General features: G+C 44.1%; 1 protein-coding gene across 3 annotated transcripts in view; it reads right to left on the bottom strand.

The window, feature by feature from the left end:
* Window positions 1-21,207, bottom strand: part of HUNK (hormonally up-regulated Neu-associated kinase) — a 109,658-nt gene that overhangs the window by 12,667 nt on the left and 75,784 nt on the right. For all 3 annotated transcript variants that reach the window (XM_068270484.1, XM_068270485.1, XM_068270486.1), the window contains exons 3-9: window positions 19,118-19,410; window positions 13,841-13,896; window positions 12,183-12,318; window positions 8,597-8,724; window positions 7,217-7,352; window positions 466-634; window positions 174-257 (exon numbers count right to left, since the gene is read on the bottom strand). In XM_068270484.1, the coding sequence (XP_068126585.1) occupies window positions 174-257; window positions 466-634; window positions 7,217-7,352; window positions 8,597-8,724; window positions 12,183-12,318; window positions 13,841-13,896; window positions 19,118-19,410 (1,002 nt within the window). The remainder of the gene's footprint in view (window positions 1-173; window positions 258-465; window positions 635-7,216; window positions 7,353-8,596; window positions 8,725-12,182; window positions 12,319-13,840; window positions 13,897-19,117; window positions 19,411-21,207) is intronic.

Here is a 21,207-nt window from a genome sequence, read left to right as displayed (position 1 = left end):
CCTGAAGATCAGCACAGATGGATATTACGTGTATCGCAAGCCTTTCAGCCAGCAATAAGCATTTCCACTCTGTGTTTAGCTGCTCTTTGATGTCCAATGTGCTTCATTGGTGACGCATTTACACTTTTCTGGGCATTCTGCGGAGGGAACGCTGTGACGTTCGGGGCTCTCACCTCGTAGGAGTTCTTATTGCCCTTGTATCTCTCTAATGGATGCATCTGGTTCTTGTGGCACACGTTGTCATTAATGTCGGGTTTCTGGCATGAAAGGAAACAGATGTTAATTACAGAGCGCAGCACATTCTGCAGTAAAAGCAGATAACAGAACAGCGTGATTGTGATAATCATTACTTGCAAGTAATCCTGGCTAAATCCCCTTCCTGAGCAGGCCCTGACCATCCCCCCATCGCACTGCATATCCCACCACCAGAAGAGAGAGGCTGGAAATCCTCACAAGTAAACCTACCCTCATGGTGATCAAGTAGCGCTCCATCTTCCTGTTAAGCAAGTAGTACACGGCGAGCGTATGGCAAGCCCGATTGGACAGAATGACGTTGATGACATCACTGTGCTTGTAGCCGAGCTTCTCGGACATGTGACGGATCACGCTTTGGCTCAGATCTTCCAGGTGGATTCTAATCAGCAAGAAAGAATCAAAATATTTACCTTATTTACTAGTTGTATGCCAATAACTCACTCATCTACCATAATTACACAAGGCAGATACATTAAGCAGTACAGAAAACTAGGAGGCCCATTCATTTCAGATGCGGATGTCAAAGGATATGTACATATGCTGCATAAAAGTTATTATTATCATTTAGTATTTATATAGCACTGACATTGTACACAGCGCTTTACAGAGTATATAGTCTTGCCACTAGCTTTCCCTCAGTGAAGCTCACAGTCTAATACAGGCATGGGCAAACTCGGCCCTCCAGCTGTTACGGTACTACAAGTCCCACAATGCATTTGCCTTTATGAGTCATGACTGGGGCTGTCAGACTCCTGCAATGCATTGTGGGACTTGTAGTTCCTTAACAGCTGGAGGGCTAAGTTTGCCCATGCCTGGTCTAATACCTATTCCCTACCATAGTCCATAGTCATCTAGGGTGTAATGATTATGCTTTTGTTGGAGATGGGCATTAAAGGGAACCTGAAGTTAGATGTATATGGAGGCTGCCATGTTTTATTTCCTTTTAAACAATACCAGTAGCCTGGCTGTCCTGCTGATCCTCTTCTTAGAATACTTTAAAGAGGAGCTGTCAGCCATACTATCTCAGAAAAAAACAACATATCTATAAGTAGATAAATACTTGCTCTGCTTACATAACATATGTATTGCACTGTCCACATTTAGATTTTAGTGATTTTTCTTCAGTAAAAAAAAAAAGAGAAAATCTTTCTTAGCATTTCTGATTTTAGCTGTGGCTATTTTGAAGCCAATCCTGATGTAATTTCCGCCCTTATTCCCCTTTGCCTGATTTGCTCGCCCTTCATTATAGAAAGTGCATTGTCTAAGCATGAGAAATATTGGCCAATCAGAGAGATACAGAGGTGTGGGAGGGGAAAACAGGAGGGAAAGAGGCATTAGCTAAGTCTGAGGGGAAGTAAGGAAGCAAAAATGGACAACCCAGCATGCCCTACAACTTCCTTTATGTGTACCAAATAAGAGTCAGGTAAACTGGGGAATGATCATTTATTAACAAGAAAAGTAATAGGGATTTTAACTTTAGGATTGCCTGGTTAGCATCCTTATTACTTGTTTACCAAATCAAAATAAAGAACTTATTTTTTTATTTTATGCCTGACAGTTACACTTTAAGCCATAGACCCTGAATGCAGCAGATCAGCTGTTTCTGACAAAAATCTCACACAAGATTAGCTGCATGCTTGTCTCAGGTGTGGGAATTGGACAATACTGCAGCCAGAGAGCTCAGCTGGATGCCAGGCATTTGGTATTGTTTAAAAGGAGACAAATTGTAGATTGTAAGCCTTTGGGCAGGGTCCTCCTCCTTTTGTGTCCTACCTGATCATGCATCTCCATTACTGTGCACCATGCTTTGCATTTGAGTGAACCCAACTTGCCTAATCTCCATGCTCCCATCCAGTGACCGACTAAGCATTACCTTGTACTCATACTGTGTGGTGATCTGGTTTTCTTGTATTCCTGTATTGTCATTTTGCTGTTTGTCACCCCTAAATATTGTCTGTAACCTAAATTAATGTCCAGCGCTGCGTAATATGTTGGCGCTTTATAAATACAATTAATAATAATAATAAATAAATAAATAAATAAATATGGCAGCCTCCATATCCCTCTCGCTTCAGATTTCCTTTAGCAGAATTCCAGAATGGTAGAAAAGTAGAAGGGCTATTATATCAAAATAGCTCACATTCATACTCCCTTGCAAGCTTTACTTTATAATTCTCTGGGTAGGGACAACGGCTTATACTGTAAGCTAAGACAGTCATACAGTGCATGCACTTGAACTGTGTTCACTTGTCTGGTTGGCGTGTGTAACAAAGACTAGCTTTCAACAAAGGGCCAGTGTCAATAATTCATCCATCTTTATAATGTTAAATTACCACCCTAAGGCCATCTTCTCCTCTATTCATGACCTGCTGCTCTCCAGTCACACTGATCTTCTCCTGAATACCAGTTCCCGCCTGCCCTGTAAGCCACACCAGATATTCTAGACTCCCTCCTCACAGGGCTCTCTGTGGGACAGTCACACTGCCTCTGTTCACAGGACCTCAGCTGCTCTCCTGATAGCCAAGTAAACTCTCTGCCGAGTGGATGACTTGCTGTCCCCATAGCTTGGACAAGAGTCATGTGATCAGCTGAGCTGCCACTGGAGACATTGTAGGGGCAGGACCTTCACCTCAGAAAGCAGAGGGTGATTAGTTAGTCATTTTTAAAAGTTATAATTATTATATAGTATTTACATAGCGCTGACATCTTACGCAGCGCTGTACAGTATATATATATATATATATATATATATATATATATATATATATATATTGTCTTGTCACTAACTGTCCCTCAAAGGAGCTCACAATCTAATCCCTACCATTGTCATATGTCTATATAATGTAGTGCAGTCTAGGGCCAATTTTTTATTTTTTTTTGGGGGGGGGGGCAATTTTATCTGTATGTTTTTGGGATGTGGGAGGAAACCAGCGTGACCGGGGAAACCCACGCAGACGCGGGGAGAACATACAAACTCCTTGCAGATAGTGCCCTGGCTGGGATTCGAACCAGGGACCCAGCACTGCAAGGCAAGAGTGCTAACCACTACGCCACCGTACTGCCCGTGCTGAAATGAAATGATATAATGTTCCTAACAAAAAAAATACATGGGCCTTTGTTCAATCCTCCTCAGTTTTCTCCTAGGCAATATTTTCACACCTTGTCAATAAATTGCCTTTAAGGCCACCGGCAAGGAAGAAAAGACTCAGAATAATTTTGACAGCACCATTTCCACTTTTTGGTACTTTTGGTACTTTTTTAATTGCAGAGTGCTGAAAAGAGATTTTAAAGAGAAGATGAAAAATGACCTCCTAGGACAGGGGGTGTCAAACTCAAATACAAAGTGGGCCGAAATTGAAAACTTGGATATAGCTGCGGACCGACCTCAAAGTCTATTGGCCACCTTATAAAGTTCCCTGCTGTCTTATTGCCCCCCCCCCCCCTCCAGCTCCTATACAGTTCCTTGGTGTCTAGTGGTCCTCCTCCTTCCCCTATACAATTCCATGGTGCCTGGTGGTCCTCCCTCCCCTATACAGTTCCCTGGTGTCTAGTGTCCCCCACCCTCCCCTATACAGTTCCCTGGTGTCTAGTGTCCCCCACCCTCCCCTATACAGTTCCCTAGTGTTTAGTGCTTTCCCATACCTCCCCATATGATTTCCCTGGTGTTCTAGGGTTTCACCTCCAATATAGCTTCCCTGGTGGTCTAGAATGGGCCAAACATAATGCAAAGTGGGGAAAGCCCTTAAGGGCCAAATTTAATGGCTTTGAGGGCCAAATCTGGCCCATGGGTGGGAGTTTGACAAGTATGTCCTTTGGAGAAAATGTGAATTGAATAAGGGCAATTAAACCTGCTGTCATGACTTGTTTTCATTGCATTGGGCAGCACGATGGCATAGTGGATAGCTCTCTCGCCTTGCAGCACTGGGTCCTGCTTTGAATCCCAGCCAGGGCACTATCTGCACAGAGTTTGTATGTTCTCCCCATTTCTGTGTGGGTTTTCATCTGGGCACTCTGGTTTCCTCCCACATCCCAAAAACATACAGATAAGTTAATTGACTTCGACCTAAATTGGCCCTAGACTACGATACAAACACTACACGATACATAGACAAATGACTATGGTAGGGATTAGATTGTGAGCCCCTCTGAGGGACAGTTAAATGACAAGACAATATATACTCTATGCAGCGCTATGGAAGATGCCAGCACTATATAAATACGAAATAATGATAATCTCAAAACAGTGGGTATAGTCTTTCAAATAGAAATACAAATTACATTTAATAATAAAATGAAGTCTACCACTGATTTATGCTTACAGCACTTTACTGAGAATGGAATTTCTTATTAAGGGACAGTCTGCTGCTGACTCCGACCTCTATAGAAATATGACATGGATTAGTCCTGGTTTATTAGTAAACCACTGCAACAGAGTGTTGCTGTAAACCTTTGCCAGCGCAGAAAAAATGTGAAGGACCCCTATAAATATCATTTATTTAGCAATTAAGGAGGTGGCAGACCTTCCCAGGATTTTCCTATCCAATGACTGTTTCCATTACACAGTAAATAAACAAGCTGTGATTGAATGGAGTGATGCAGGTGAGCAGCTGTGGCCTCTGCCAGCTTTGTTTACATGTAAACAGAGTCATTGAGCAGGCTGGTGACAGGCCACATTAACAGCTGGGAAGGGCTGGGCCAAGCGGCATTTTTGTTTCATCACATAAAATGAGATATTTCAGCTGCAAATGAGTCCGGGGACTTGGGACTTCACAGAAGCAGATAGCGACTGCAGTCTTCACTACACTGTCTGAGCATTTTTCAACTACTGATAATAAAATAGTGCAACCAAAATGAAATGTTAGATATTAGAAGCTCAACAGCTGTTGTGAACATTGGTAAAGTATACCTGAGATGTGAATTATTGGTGAATTTATACTTATCTGGGGCTTCCTCCAGCCCCATGAAGCATGTGGGCTCCCTTATCTGGCCAGTCGTTCACTTCTGCACCGCGGCCGTCTTTATGATGGCAGAGCTCTGTGAGACGGTCAGGAGCCACTTTCATTGGCTCCTGACCATGTGATCATTGTAAGCCAATGGGAGTTGCTTACATTGATCACAGGGCCAGGAGCCAATTAAACCGGCTCCTGGCTCTGCCGTCATAGAGACGGCAGGGTGAGTGAGCTGCGACGGACCGAGAGTGACGCGATCAGTGGAGGTGACGAGAGTGGCAAAAATGCGCGGCAGCGGTGAGGTGAAATCTACGCCCTGGTAGGAATAACAGCATCAAAACGGGGCGTAAATTTCAATCACTGTCGTTCGCAAGCAGTTAAAAGGAAATAAATATGTCCGCCTGCATATCTCTCTCAGGCATATCCTCTGCAGGCTCCCCCCAGGCTCTGCTATCCCCCATAAAAAAACCTCCAGGCTAGCGACATGCAGATTGTTGCTAGCCGGCTGTTTACCTAAGGCTGTCAGTCACCGCCGCTCCCTCACCTCCTCTATAGCACGGCTCCCCGCCTGTGTCCCTTCCATTACCGCCTCCGTAAGCCGATTGGAGGAAGCTTACGGAGGCGGGGAAGGAAGGGATACAGGCAGGGAGCCGCGCTATAGAGGAGGCGGGGGAGCGGCGGTGACTGACAGCCTTAGGCAAACAGCCAGCTAGAGACAATCTGCGTGTTGCTAGCCTGGCGGGTTTTTTTATGGGGGACAGCAGAGCCCGGGGGGAGCCTGGAGACAGTCTGTAAGGACACAGAGGCTGCTCATTGTATACAGCACTTGCCTCTGTGTCCTAATGGGATTTTTCAAACCCACCTCGGGTTCTCTTTAAAAGGCATTATATTGATAAAGTGTGAAAATATCACCTAAAAGTGTATTGGTTTATTGAATAAGGGCCATCGCGTGAACTTAGCCTTGAAGTTAGAGGTCATGAGTTTACACTTGTACTCGTGCTATAAAGTCACCAGGGATGATCACAAACATTTGCTACAAACATCTACAGTGGTTATGTAGCTTTAGAATGTCCACTGACAAATTCATGTCCCCATCACATGTGAAGGTATAATTATCCTTCAAAGGCTTGTTAGGGAGAATAGTCTCTGTAGTGAGAGCGATCTGCATCATTGTTCATTGTTCTTTCACGTGCGTTGTAATCACTACCCTACCATTAAATTGTAATGTGGAAGTAACATGAAGGTCTTCTTGTTTGACCGTCAATAAAGATAGAGTACAGCTTGGAGGGAAAAAAAATGAAGATGCACATGATCAGTCTGTCCAGGTAAAAGATTTATACCTCCTTCCTGTTTTAGCGTGTTCAGGGAACAGAATTGTGTAAGCATCTAATCAGAGCCTAACAAATCTACCACCTGATCAAATTGGTCTTCTGCTTCCTCATGAGTTCTACTACACACCAGAAACTCTGAGGCCTCCTTCACATGGGGAGCTGAACTGCATGCTTGACGGGCAGTTCAGCCTCCCATTTGCTAAAGCAGACATGTGTGTGACAGCATCTGACGCACTATGGCAACACGGCAGTGGTCAGATGTGACTCAGTGTGGTTGTCACCTCTTCACTGCCCGAGTACTAGCAAGCTTGTGCGGCTCCTGCAGCCTGCAACCAAGAGCTGTGCAGTCATTGGAAGGCTGCAAGGAGGCAAGATCCATTACATAATTTTATATATTAAAGAGGAACTCTAACCAATGTCACATGATAGGTGTGTGCTGGTGTAAAGCGGATAGTATACCCATCTTATGGCAATAGTTGGAGTTATTTAAAGCTTACAAGCTTATATTGTATGTTATTTTTAGACTGCATCCCATCTTTTTAACTAGGCTAGAAGGGCATTTTTTAATACTGGATATAATGAATAGAAAATATACACAGCGTAATCATGAAAATGCAGCAATTTGACACTATAAAACACAAAGAGGCAGATTCATTAGGTAGACGTGTTTTCTAAACTCACCTGTTTGGATAGGTGTATGTATGCAAGCCTTTGCCGTGATGGTTGTCATTAAGCCAGCGACTGGCCAGTGCTTGCTGGATGTTGGGCCTCTTCAGGGGGTCGGGCTCCAGCAGGGAGCGGAGAAAATTTGCAGCAGCTAACGGAGAATGAAAACAACACCATTGAGGCGTTTGTATTCAACAAAGATAATTCCTTTAGGTTTCTACAGCATTTAATCTGATCAACCCACTTAACTTATCAGAGTGCAAAATCAGAAACGCACTTAAAATGCAGAGTAATAGGACTGACTTTCTACAAAAATCAAAAGCAAAGTATGTAAAATGCAAATAAATGGGAAGGTTACGCTACTCTAGAAGATCCTATCCAAAATTTGAAGTTCATTTTTAGTCTAGCACACATGGGCCAATATTCACTTCTGATCCAATGAACAGTCCAAACGACTCAGTCCAAGAATTGGAAGTGTATTCTTGCATAGACCAATTGGAAATAAACAATCACCGAGTCTTTCACCAGCTGTTAAAGGAAGCCTGACGTGAAAGTCATCTGGTGACGACCATATTTACCAGTTGCCTGGTAGTCCTGCTGATCTCTTTGGCTGCAGTAGTGTCTGAATCACACACCTGAGTATGTGCCTAATCTGGTTAGACTTCAATCAGAGACATCTGATCTGCATGCTTGTTCAGGGTCTATGGCTAAAAATATTAGAGGCAGAGGATCAGCAGGACAGCCAGGCAATCTGGAAATAAATATGGCAGCCTCCATATCACTCTCACCTCATGTGTTCTTTAAGCACTGCTGTTGGATTTGATTGGTTTATTTACGCTCTCTTCCAGGGCTGTTGGATATTTGAGAATATTAGTTTGTGTTCATCATGATATAAATACTGTCATACACACCCAGGCCCGGAATAACATCACAGGAGCCTATAGGCACAGATGTTCTGGCACCCTAAACGTCGCCCTCCACACACCTACAAACCCCTTCTGAACCACATCGCAAATGTGCTGGCCGGCCCCCACTGTCACTTCTTCCTTACCTCCTCTGCCCAGTGTAGGTAGCCACAGGTGTCCCTTAACACTGAGTATACCTTTGGCTACCTAATACGAAGTAGCTAGAGGTGCCCCCAAGTGAAGGGAGAGCTAGTCAGTGGAATGCAGAGAGCCAGGTGAGTAACCTCTCATTTATACTCCACTTGGAACTCTGCATAAGAAAGGAGGGAGGCACTCGAGAAGAGGAATGAGCCACCATTCTATCATCAGGCGCCTGTAGGCATGTGCCTACAGTGCCTTATGGTAAATCCAGCCCTGTACACACCAGCAGCAATGTGTGAACTGCAAAGGTCCGGCCTGTGACCAGGTTTAGGGAGGCCGTGCTACTTACCAGGAGAGAGGTGAGAAGGGAGCGGGTTCATAGTCTTGTCCACCATCTTCTGATAGAGAGCTCTCAAACTGAAGGGCTCCACCGTGAAGGGCAAGGTGCCAGTCAGCATGGCATACATGTTCACTCCACTTCATAAAAGAGAAGAAAAAAAAGAAAAATAAGAAGCCTGCAATAACACTGAACGCAGCACATTAAGGTGGCCACTAACGGTCCAATTTCTAGCGAAAAATCGTTCGAGCGATCAGAAATTCTGATCGGACGAAAAATCGTTCACTACACCATCAACTAACCAATCTTTGCTTCCTATCTATCACGACCACCAAGAAAATCCAAATGTTCATTCGACGAAAATTCATTCGGGCGACATTTTTTTCACTCGTTCATAATCGATTGAGTCCACCAATGGAGATTATTTACAACCAATCCGATCAGAATTTGATCGCTCGAATGATTTTTCGCTAGAAATTGGACCGTTAGTGGCCAGCTTTACTTGTAACCAACAGATCCTTCAGATCCCCAGCTCACACCTTGTTTTTATATGCAATTAATATTAGTAGAGCATTGTTAAATTAACTATGAGCAAAATAAAGTTTTGTAAAAAAAAAAAATAATAAAAATCAGGTTTCAGCTGTGTGAGGAAACAAGGATTTTGATTGGTTGTTCTGCTGCTCCAGTTTTTTCTGCATTGATCTTGATAATTCTGCCCCAGAGGCTTATCACAGGGAGAAGGAAGGCAGACTGTTTGCTTTTACGGACAGCAAGATGTTGCTATTATTTTATCTATTTATCCTCACTTGATGCCAGCTGTTCTCACCTCTTTTAATCACAAGTGGTATAGAGTAAAAGTTTTAGACTTTTTTTTCTTCCCACTTCATGTGGTTGCCATAGCATCCAGCCAGCCAGCACCGTGTTCTTAGGAGGTGACTGTTCACAGTTAACAGACACCTATTTTAATTGCCCATACCAACAGCCTGTTAAAAGGCAATAATAACCCAATATAAAAGGCAATAATAAGTTATTATATAAATTCCTGCTAGTAATAACTTAGAAGGCTGGCTTTACAACTCCCGATTCACATGTGCTGGAGGCAGACAATTAGAGAGATGCCCTGCCAACTTCACCTTCAAGTGTTGTATTTGAATTAACGGCTGTCTTAAAGAGGAACTCCAGTGAAAATAATGTAATGAACAAAAGTGCTTCATTTTCACAATAATTATGTATAACTGATTTAGTCAGTGTTTGCCCATTGTAAAAATCTTTCCTCTCCCTGATTTACATTCTGATATTTATCACATGGTGACATTTTTACTGCGGGCAGGTGATGTCAGTGGAAGGAGATGCTTCTTGCTTTTTTGGCCGTTGGAAACAGCTGTAAACAGCTGTTATTTCCCACAATGTAACAAGGCTCCCACAGTGTGATGTCAGAACCATGGGCCTGACATCACACTGTGGAAGGGGTTTCACCACAATATAAGCCATACAAAGCCCCCTGATGATCCGTTTGAGAAAAGATTTCTCATGGGAAAGGGGGTATCCACTACTGATTGGGATGAAGTTCAATCCCTGGTCATGTTTTCTCTTTAAGTTATGGACACACTACATTAAACTATAAAAACCGCCTTGGATGAGTCTATGGCATGTGTATGGAAGACCCCCGACATCACCTAAACATCCAGCATAGTAGATTTTTAGCGACCTCTGATGCCTGAACACATCCAGCAGCAAGATGCTTTGTTGTGCGTCACTCCTCCACGCCTCCATAGCACCAGAATGCACCACTAGCCTGTAGGCTAGTGACACGTTTGCAGAGTCCTAATCTCTGCAGGGCCACAGGGATTAAAGGTGTTTATGAGGCCTTTGTTTCTTCTCTACTGTGCTTGTGATAAGATTACAGGATCCTGCAGAAAATAGAAGTGGAAGAGGAAAGTACACTCCCACATAGATGTTTTCTGTTCTCTGCTAAGATCAAGAAATTTTTCAAAACCCAGAATAAAATGATCTACAGGTGATTTTGTTTTCTCATATATACTCTGTTAGCCCCGGAAAAGGAATGCGGTGGTAGAACAATCTGAGAAAGTGTCCGTACACTCTAAGTATACCCCATGCCAGTGTTCAGGTACCCTAAAGCCCAACAAAAATGCCCCCTTGGGCAAATTAACTGTGTGGCCAGAGCCCGGGATGTAGTTGTTAGTTGATTTAGGTGAAGGAAGTGCCAGGTTTACTTCAGCACAGGGTCTAGTCCAACCTTGCTTCATACAGTGGGGAAAAAAATCTGCAGGGCTAATCACTATTTCCCTAGTAGGTTGGGTGCTGTGCAGTCAATGCTTTTATAGCCAACAGACTGTCACCTGGTCCAATTATAAATGGCCAGATCTGGGGACAATCAACTGTCTGCGGGAGGCTATTAGTGTTGGACACAGAACCATTTGCTTATGCAGAAGCCCCCTGCTTGTTCAGCCATATGGCAAGTTGCTGAGCTGGCCTACTCATTAATCTGAGCTCTGCAAGTCAGAGCAGAGTGTTAACTTTTGGTGCAGGACATCTGCACATGTAAAAGGTCAGCTACTCTTGCTGAAGACTGTTTATCTGCATTCCTCAATGTCTCGGTGTGTCTGGCTGTGTGTACAGGAATGGCCATGTAAGCAGTGTTATGATACAAAGTGCCTTTCCTTATCTCTCCCCATAGTGGGGGCCAGCCTGGGATAATCCAATGAGCCAGGATTTCATTTTCTCAAGGCCATAACTTGATGCTTTTGTTGCGTCCAGAGTGGATCAGGGTCCAAGACACGATAATAAAATTGGTGAGACAACTTGTATTCTATGTAGCTGCATCACAGTGTCCAGAAATCCCTATTATGAAGTTTGGATCTACTATATATATATCCATCATCTTTCATAGTGTTTTACACAGCACATAGTCTAGTCACTAACTGTCCCTGACAATCTACTTCCTACCATAGTCATAATTCCATCCTAGTCTAGGGCTAATTTAGGGGGAGAAGACAATTAAATTATCTGTATGTTTTTGGGACGTGGGAGGAAACCAGAGTACCCGGAGGAAACCCCAGACGATACAGGGATAACATACAAACTCCTTCTGCTGGGTACACACGGTACGATTTTCAGTGCGATAGATGGATCAGATTGATAAAATCCCTCATATCCGATATTACTCCCGATCGATTCTGCGCTCGATTTCTCATAGAAGTGAATGGAAAAAGATAAGAAAAACTAGCGAAGATAAGTGAATTGAGCGCAGAATCTAGTGCAGAATCGAGCGGAAAAAACGATTGGGTCGGAAAATCGCACGGAAAATCGTACCGTGTGTACCCAGCATTACAGATTGTGCCTTGGCTGGGATTCGAACCAGGGACCCAGTTATCTACAGGATCAGCTATAGTGTTATGAACCATGTAAAAGTGGTATTTCAGTGATGTCATCACTCCAAAGCACTTTATGCTACATACACTTTTTACAAAAATCTCCCTTCTGTTATAAAACATTGTGTTAAGAGCTATTACACTAGCTGCTATTAGTGCACAGGTTAATAACGTAACACAGTATTAGGGGAAGAAAATATACTTACATAGACCACACGTCCACTTTAGGCCCGTATTTCTTCCTTGCGAGGAGCTCTGGGGCAGCGTAGGCTGGACTGCCGCACTGGGTGCTGAACGGGTCAGTGTAGCCCAAGATCCCGGCGCAGTTACTGAGCCCAAAATCTGAAAACACAAAACCCTCATTCAGAAAGGCTGGACAAATGAAATATACAGTATTGTACACATGAGAAAAAAGTCTTACAAACACTCAAGTTACAAACATCTCAAGCATGCAAACTTGTCCTCATGTACTGTACTGTTTTTTTTGGTATTATATATTTGTTTTTGTTATTTCATGTTACACTATTGTATAAACTGATGCAAACAACTAAAAATTATTTATTTTGTAGAGATTACATTGCGAGTCCCCCCCCCCCCCTTCCCAAGAAAGGGACAGTTAGTAAGACTATACATATTGTGTCCAGCACTGCGGAAGGTGTCGGCGCTATATAAATACTAAAAATAATATGTTCTCTTTGGCACGGCTTTAGGAGTTTCTCACTTGCATCTTTTGTAAGATCTGCCAATAAGGCCATGGGCATCTGATCTGCTGCCTGCAGCCAAGTAACTAGTATTGTTTAGGCTAATTTCACACCAGGACGTTGCGTTAGAGGGGGCGTTAAGGTCGCATAACGTCCCCCTAACTCAACGCCTGGTGGTGCTGGATCTGGACGTCAGAGTGAGCCGCGTTGTGCAGCTCACTCTGGCGTCAGTGATGCCGTGATGCGCACTCTTGTGCGCATGCGGCATCACGTGGTCCCGCCGGCCAATCGCCGCACAGAGCGGCTGCTCCAGGAAGTAAACACTGCACGTCATAACGTGCAGTGCATATTAATTAGCCATGTGCCTGGCCGCTCTCCGCTCCTCCACAACATTACTGAGCATGTGCAAGCAGTCTAACGCGGCTCAGCCGCGTCCAAAGTACTGCATGCAGTACGTTGTCTTGTGACGCAGCGTTACAATGTAACGCAACGTCCGCACTGTGAACAGCCCCATTGATTTTTCATTACTGTGCGGTGGGCTGCGTTACAGGCTGCTCTAACGTGCGCCTGTAACGTCCCACTGTGAAACCAGCCTTAAAAGCAAATAAATATGGCAGCCTCCTTTAAAGCACAACTGAAGTGAGAAGGATATGGAGGCTGCCATATTCAATTCTTTTTAAGCAATACCAATTGCCTGGCAGCCCTGTTGATCCTCTGCCTCTACTTTTAGCCATAGATCCTGAACAAGCATGCAGCAGATAAGGTATTTCTGACATTATTGTCAGATCCAAAATTCAGCAGCATGCTTGTTCCTGGTGTTATTCAAATATTACTGCAGCCAAATAGATCAGCAGGGCTGCCAGGCAACTGGTATTGTTTAAAAGGAAATAAATATGGCAGCCTCCATATTCTTCTCACTTCAGCTGTCCTTTAAACACGGTTTTGTTTTGTTACTCTTCTGGACATATTCCCATGGGTAGACAAGATTGCAGAGTCAGCAGTGGCGTTTTGTGGAGAACAATCAGTGCAACAGAACACAATGGAGACAGCCAGGCCCACTGAGGGACATGCTCTGCTGCTGCTGTTGGTCTTCACCTCCCCCCACCAAGCCTAAACTGTGGAATGAAATGCTAACTGCGAGTCTCATTAAAGAATTTGCATACCGATGAGCTTGATGTTGTTGTTCTCATCCAGCAAGAGATTTTCAATCTTCAGGTCTCTGCAGGGGAAAGACAACAATTAATGAGGGTGAGGAGCACTGACCCCTAAAGAGGTTATGTAATAGAGATTACCAGTCATTAGTGGGGCAACAGGATCTGATTGGCTAATGACAGGGGTGACCAATCATCAGCGCTACAAATACAGAAAAACTAAAAAATGATAAATACAATCAAACATGTCTGTTACCTTCTCCCCACTAGTAACTACTTTACGTTATCTGCGTAGTGGATAGTTGCAATGTTTAAGGTGTCAAACTCAGATACAAAGTGGGCTGAAATTAAACATTGGGACCTAGTTGCTGGCCGACCCCAATGTCTACTGGCCACTTTCATCCCTTATAAAGTTCCCTGGTGTCTATTGGCTTCCCCTCCAACTCCAATATAGTTCCCCACTGTCTAGTGGTCCTCCTCCTTCCCCTATACAGTTCCCTGGTGTCTAGTGATCCTCCCTCCCCTATACAGTTCCCTAGTGTCTAGTGGTCCTCCTCCCTCCCCTATACAGTTCCCTGGTGTCTAGTGGCCCTCCTCCCTCCCCTATGCAGTCCCCTGGTGTCTAGTGGTCCTCCCTTCTCTATACAGTTCCCTAGTGTCTAGTGGTCCTTCTCCCTCCCCTATACAGTTCCCTGGTGTCTAGTAGTCCTCCTCCCTCCCCTATGCAGTCCCCTGGTGTCTAATGGTCCTCCCTCCCTCCCATATACAGTTCTTTGGTGTCTAATGGCACCCACCCTCCAGTTAACAGTTCCCTAGTGTTTAGTGCTTTCCCCCTACCTTCCATATGGCTTCCTTGGTGTTTTAGGGATTCACCTCCAATATAGCCTCCCTGGTGATCTAGAGTGGGCCAAACATGATGCAAAGTGGGGAAACCACCCAGGGGCCAAACTTAATGGCTCTGAGGGCCAGATTTGGCTCACGGGCCGTGGTCTAAAGGCTCATACACACTTCAACAAAGTGCGCGACCAATTACACGACCTGACCAACAACGCAACTGCACGATTTGTATTTTCTGCACGCCAACCAACTGAACAAATCATCTGCATACTGCGCGCAAAGTGCAATGACAGACAGCATAATATGGCCGCATTCAAAAAAAGCGCACAACGTTCAAACGAATTGTACACACAAGGCCAACTGCATTATCAGCCCAACAGTCGTGTGAGTTGATCCACCAGTTGGACCGGGAAAACCGCTTGTTATCAGTTGCTCATCTAATTATTGTCCAACAGACCAAATTATCGTCCAACAGACCAAAATCAGATGACAACTGGGCGGAATTGTTGGATATGTGTATGAGCCTTTAGGACATAACAGCACACTTGAAGAGTCCTCATAGCACTTTTTAGCTCCCTACTCACACTCGATAGACAAGGTTATAAAACACACGATCACAAACGGTTAGTGACGAACGGAGCACGTTTTAATCCAGTGACGGGACAATGACGGTCTGCCAATCAGACCATTAGTGGGAGCGCTAAAATGAGGGCCCAGAAGTGCGTAACTAGCCACACCTGAGTACTTGATGGAATTGAGCGACCATTTGTTATTGCTCGATTGGAACAACTAACAGCGCCAGGACCGATCAGACTACAAGAACGATAATCACTGTCTTTTACAGTCGTTTCCAAAAATGTATCTAAATAGTGGTCAAATAAATAATGCAGTTCTATTGCAGTACTAAACAAGGCCCCATTTTAAAAGGAACCTGAGGTGTGAGACCTATGGAAGATGACATTTATTTCCTTTTAAACCATACCAGTTGCCTTGCTGTCCTGCTGATCTTTCTGTGCAGTAGGGTCTAAATCACACACTTGAAACAAGTATGCAGCTAATCCCGTCAGATCTGTCATAGACATCTGATCCGCACGCTTGTTTAAAGTATTAGAGGCCAAGGATCAGCAGGACAGTCAGGAAATGTGCACGATTTAAAAATAAATAAACATGTCAGCCTCCATGTCCCTCTCACCTCGGGTTCCCTTTAAGCACACAGTATAAATACACATGCACTTTAACCGCTACATGTCTGGAGGGTTTATCCATTCCTTACCAGAGGAGATTTCAGATTCACAAGCCCTGAAATGAATAGCCAACTAAGCTTCAGACTGTAGCCTAGCCTGCTACAGCAGCCACTCCATATCTGGGAACCGAGCACTATAGAAAATTACAAGAGAGAGGTGTAGCAGATACAGATCTCTGCTAGTGATCCCCTGTGTGACACAACCCTAACAAGAATAACTAACCATACAGAAAGAAAATCTATCCCCCCCCCCAAACTGTGACCGTAATGGATATTCCTGCCACACTACAGACCACCGAGCGGTTTATAGTGTTATTTCAGCAGAACAGCTCTGACAGCAATTACACAGCTGATAAAAAATTGCACTCATCTCAGCCGAACAGCAAATTGAGGTCCGTGACCTCTCATTCAGTCTGGGCTGCTTCTGCTCAAATCCGCACGGTGCGTTGAGAGCGGCTGGAGCGCTTCCCATTCCCGAAATAGTATTTTGCTCCTTTATCCATTCTCCTATTTATACCCTCCCTGGCTTCAGTGAGAAGCCAGGTAAATCCTTGTCTAGTCGTGACTTCTCCTCTGTTGTGTTCACAGCGCTCGTCTTTCACGCCGCTGAAACCTTATTTTCCAGCAGAAAATTATGAATAATGGAATCTTCGTACAAACTTGAGATACTCCCGCTAACAATAGGTGTGAGTCACACGTTCATTCACAGAAATCTAAAAGGCACGCCATTCACGGGGAAAATTGCCCCGCGCCATTTTGAAGGCAGCTGTCGTAAACAAGTAGCCTTTTTTTATCCTCGAAAAAAAGAATTTTTTTTCCTACCACGGGAACTGAAACGCATAAACACGTTTAAAAAGAGTACAGAATACCCAGGAAGGGCTCTAATAGGCCGGCAATTATCCGCCATGTGTTTTTGTCATCTATTTTTACACCTCTTGCTTTTGTAAGGTCTAATAATAGCAATTACCCTTTTCAGAGATGTTTGTACTTGCAGCCAAGCTGAGACTCCCGGCTTAACTGCAGCTCATTAACAAGAAATTGCAGCACAGAACTTGAGACCAAGTTTCAGCTATGCCTGATCCTTTGTGATATATGGTTTATCTTTTTGTTTAGTCACCTTAGTCCAATACTTACCATGGCTGTGGTTGGTACACAAATTATCCAACTCCTCAGATTATGAAACCACTGACTCTGACTCCAGGTAACCAAAAATTGCTCCAACTCCTCAACTCTGAGGGCCCGTTTCCACTCTCGCGGAAACGGCCGCGAATCCGCAGAGTTTCCCCGCAGGCAAATCGCGCGGGGAAACTCTGCCATAGGGGACAACGGCGCCGCCGGCCGAATCGCTTGCAGTAGCGATTCGGCCGGAAACCCCCACAGAATTCGCGGCGGAGGCTGCGATTCCCATAGCCGTGCATGGCACGGCTGATGGGAATCGCCTGCGATCCCGCCCACCCGCTCAGTGCCGGCGTGCGTCTACGAGACGCACGCCGCACTAGTGGAAACGAGCCCTGACTCCACAGCCCAGGATATGGCAGCAGCTATCTAAAGCCTGGTACACACCATGTACATTTCCTGTCAGACTGACAGGTTGAATTGATAATCTCTCGAAAGGTCCATCTGATTTCCATCGTTTTCCTAAACGATTTTGTATAGAAGTGATCAGAAAGTTAATCAGAAAAATGATCAGAGATCAAACCTGTTGGAAATTATCGATTCGACCCTTGGTCTGGCAGGAAATTGCATGGTGTGTACCAGGCATTATAGTGGGTTGCTGTAAGATTAACAGATGGTAAGGCTTCTTGCTATGCAGCTTTACCAACCCTGTATTAGTAGGGCCCTATTCAATGGATTCTCAAATTTTACTTTCTTCTTAGGTCAGAAGTCTAGCTAAGCACCTGCCTCCCTCCTGATGTCCACTCCTGCCTATGCCACGCCTCCACACTTCATGCAGGCAGCAATACACTGGTCAAGGAAGTGGCATGCGCTTGGTAGCAGGTTGTCATCAGGCTTCAGAGACTCGTCATGGCCCAGCAAAGCTTTGTTTGTGATAGCAGCCAAGAGACAGTGTGCAGCCATTACCACAAGTTAGAGTCAAGTCATCTTGCGGTCTTGCCAAATTCGGTGATAACCATGACTTTTTGTTTATCTTGAAAGCTAAGAGGTCCCTGACTTTCCCAACTTGACGCTAAGCTTCACTCCAGTTACCAATAGGATCTGAATGTACTTTTAAATACTTTTGGAACTCTTGGTCCTTCAAAGGTTATGTACTCCAAAATGTTAAACATCAATCAAGCATTCTCTGTATCCTCAAAATTATACTATTTATTCCCTAGCTTCAAAAACGTAAATGAGTTGGACAGCAAACGACCAAGTGATGAACTTCGAAAGCCAATAAGTGCTGAAAGTAAACCTGAGGTGTTACAAACACAAAGATTTATACTTACCTGGGGCTTCCTCCAGCCCCCTGTAGTCCACGGCCACCCGGGCCGTTCCATTCTGCCGCTGTCAGCCCTGGTAGTCGGGACTTTACCGGAGCGGACTGAGATAGAATGGATGGGACCAGACACACACCGAGGAAGCTCAGGTACTACATGGGGCTGGAGGAAGCCGTAGGTCAGTATATATTCTTGTGTTTGTAATGTCTCAGGTACACTTTAAGTACAATAAATAAATGAGCGGTAAATAATTTACAAATACAAGGTCCAATCCAGTTTGAGACATCCTATAATACTATTTTAAAGAGAACTACCAGTATTCATAACTAGGCTTAGAAAATAAACTAAAGTTGGCTCAGTCAAAAGACATTTACTGTATAGTTGCCTCGCCTTTGAGCTCTCCTCCTTTTGTCTAAGGGCAGGAGCAAGAGTCAGCCATCAAAGCTCATACAGTAGATGAAACTGGGCATAAATGAAATGGTGGCTGTAAAATATAGATGGTGTTTAATCCAATATTCTTATTTTATACCTAGCACATCAAAGACTATGGCACTAAACAATCAGTTTGTGATTGCAGGAGAAAACAGGAAGCAGAGGTGGTACATGATGGATTTGTAAGACTGATTGGCTTGCTGAAATCATCTGATTATGTGTCTTTTCCAAACCGGTAAGTAAAAGAGACACATGATCATATTGCTGATCACGTGATCTCTGCGTGTAATGCATCATGGAAAATAAGCCAAGCAGTAGCAGAACAGTGCCTGTTCTCACCTGTGCACGACGCCAGCACGGTGCAGGTGTTCCACCGCCTGAATCAGCTGTCGGATGTATTTCCGGGCCTCGTGCTCCTCTAGTCTTTTCTTCTCGTAGATCTTATGCATGAGGTTCCCACCGCAGCAGAGCTCCATCACCAGGTAGTAGCTGTTCTCCGTCTCCAAGATATCTAGCAGCTGCGTGATGTTGGGGTGTCGGATCATCTGCTGAATCTGACCTTCCCTCCGCAGGTTCTTGGTGACATAGGTGTCCTTCTTAGCTTTCTTCTTGTCTATCACCTTCACTGCTACCTGCAAGATACAAGAATAACAGAAAACTACATCAGCAACCACAGTCTTCATTTAATGTAAATTCTACAACCATCTACAACTATCTACAGGGCAGTTTTAAAGAGTAAGTCCAAGTTCCTACAAAAACTCCTGTACACTGGCCCTCTTTTGCTTAGGTCAACTTGAAAATGTACCTCGTAAACCTTATAGATACTTAGCAATAGTTTTGAATACCCTGGTGGCCTCATTATGTTATCCTCACTGCACTATCCTAGCAAAAGGACTACTGCGTGAGGTGGATGCAGCTTCCTGCACCAACTGCCTGAGGACGCAGGACTACACTTCCCATGATCCCTAGAAAATAGTGCTAATACTAAATGGTGGCAATGGATCACCGCTTGATTCAATTGAAGTGATCATATCAGCAGGAAAAAATCGCCACCTGTATGATCAGCATTACAAGTCAATCACCTGAGCCAATCACATCCTTCAGGAGAATATCTGTAGAATAAGCTGATTATTCAATGAAATAAAGCAGTGTTCGCTTCAAGTGGCTGACCATAGGCAGAAGAATTTTAATTAAACTTCTTGGCAAGAACAAAAAGATAGATAGTTTAGTAAGTAATAATGTACGTGCCCCACTGATTGTGAGTTTAATTATAAAAGCTAAATGGACTGTGGAAATTTTCTCACTGATTCATATTCCAAAATTTAGCACAGACAGCAACATCTTAAGTATTGGCAAGTAATCCCTACAGAATGTTCATTTACTGAGAGTTCTAAACAAGACAAGGAACATTTATATTGCACTTTTCTGCTGGCGGACCCAAGCGCTAGAGCTGCAGCCACTATGGTGCGCTCAGTAGGCAATAGCAGTGTTAGGGAGTCTTGCCCAAGGACTCGTTACTGAATAGGTGTTGGCTTACTGAACAGGAAGAGCTCAGATCTGAACCCTGGTCTCCTGTATCTGAGGCGGAGCCCTTACCCAGTACACTTTCCAAGCATCAGTAGAAAAAAATCTCTTGTCTCCCAGAATGCTCTGGTGGGAGAATTAAGTATAATAAAAAACCCAGGCTATGCCTCAGCGGGAGGGCGGGGTATACAACAATATACAGCAATATCTACAATATAAAGCAATATCTAGCTATAGGAAGTGTTTGTGATGCTGAAACCATGTTAACGTAAAAAAGTGAGTATCTTGAATAATTTACTGCATTCTACTGTATGTCGTTACGGTTCCTCTTTAAAGTCCTCTGCATCTTTCTATAACCATCCATCTGTCCCCTGCTACACATCTTCCCGGCTCCCATCCGTCACATGGATATGAAGAAGCCAAGGCCATTTGTGATGTTCAGCTCTCCTCCTGTGTTTGGCTTCGTGCCGCAGGGATCCTCCCCACAGATCTCACACAGATTTTAGCACGCCGCTTTTCTCGGGAAGCAATTATCAGGCAACTTGCCTTTTCATTCTATCCCAGAGCACTTCCAGGGCTGAGCGCTGAGGAATGGAAAGCGAAACGCCTGTGAGCCAAGTGAGCTTTATAGCCGATCTATCATTGGCAAGGAAAACAGCATAACTGAGAGGAGAGGGAACATGTTTTTTTAATGGGTTGTTGGCTTAATACACCTCCCAGCAGCTATGAGCACAACCTTAAAGAGGAACTGTCGTCAAAATAACATAATGAAGAAGATTGCTTATTTTTTACAATATTCATTTATAAATGATTTCGTTTTGCCCATTGTAAAATCTTTCCTCTGCCTGATTTACGTTCTAAAATGTATCACATCTTTAGTACTGGCAAGTGATTTCTGCGGAATG

The sequence above is a fragment of the Hyperolius riggenbachi genome, chromosome 2, assembly GCF_040937935.1.
Source record: "Hyperolius riggenbachi isolate aHypRig1 chromosome 2, aHypRig1.pri, whole genome shotgun sequence".
NCBI lineage: Eukaryota > Metazoa > Chordata > Amphibia > Anura > Hyperoliidae > Hyperolius > Hyperolius riggenbachi.
This window is presented reverse-complemented; position numbering and strand designations above follow the sequence as displayed.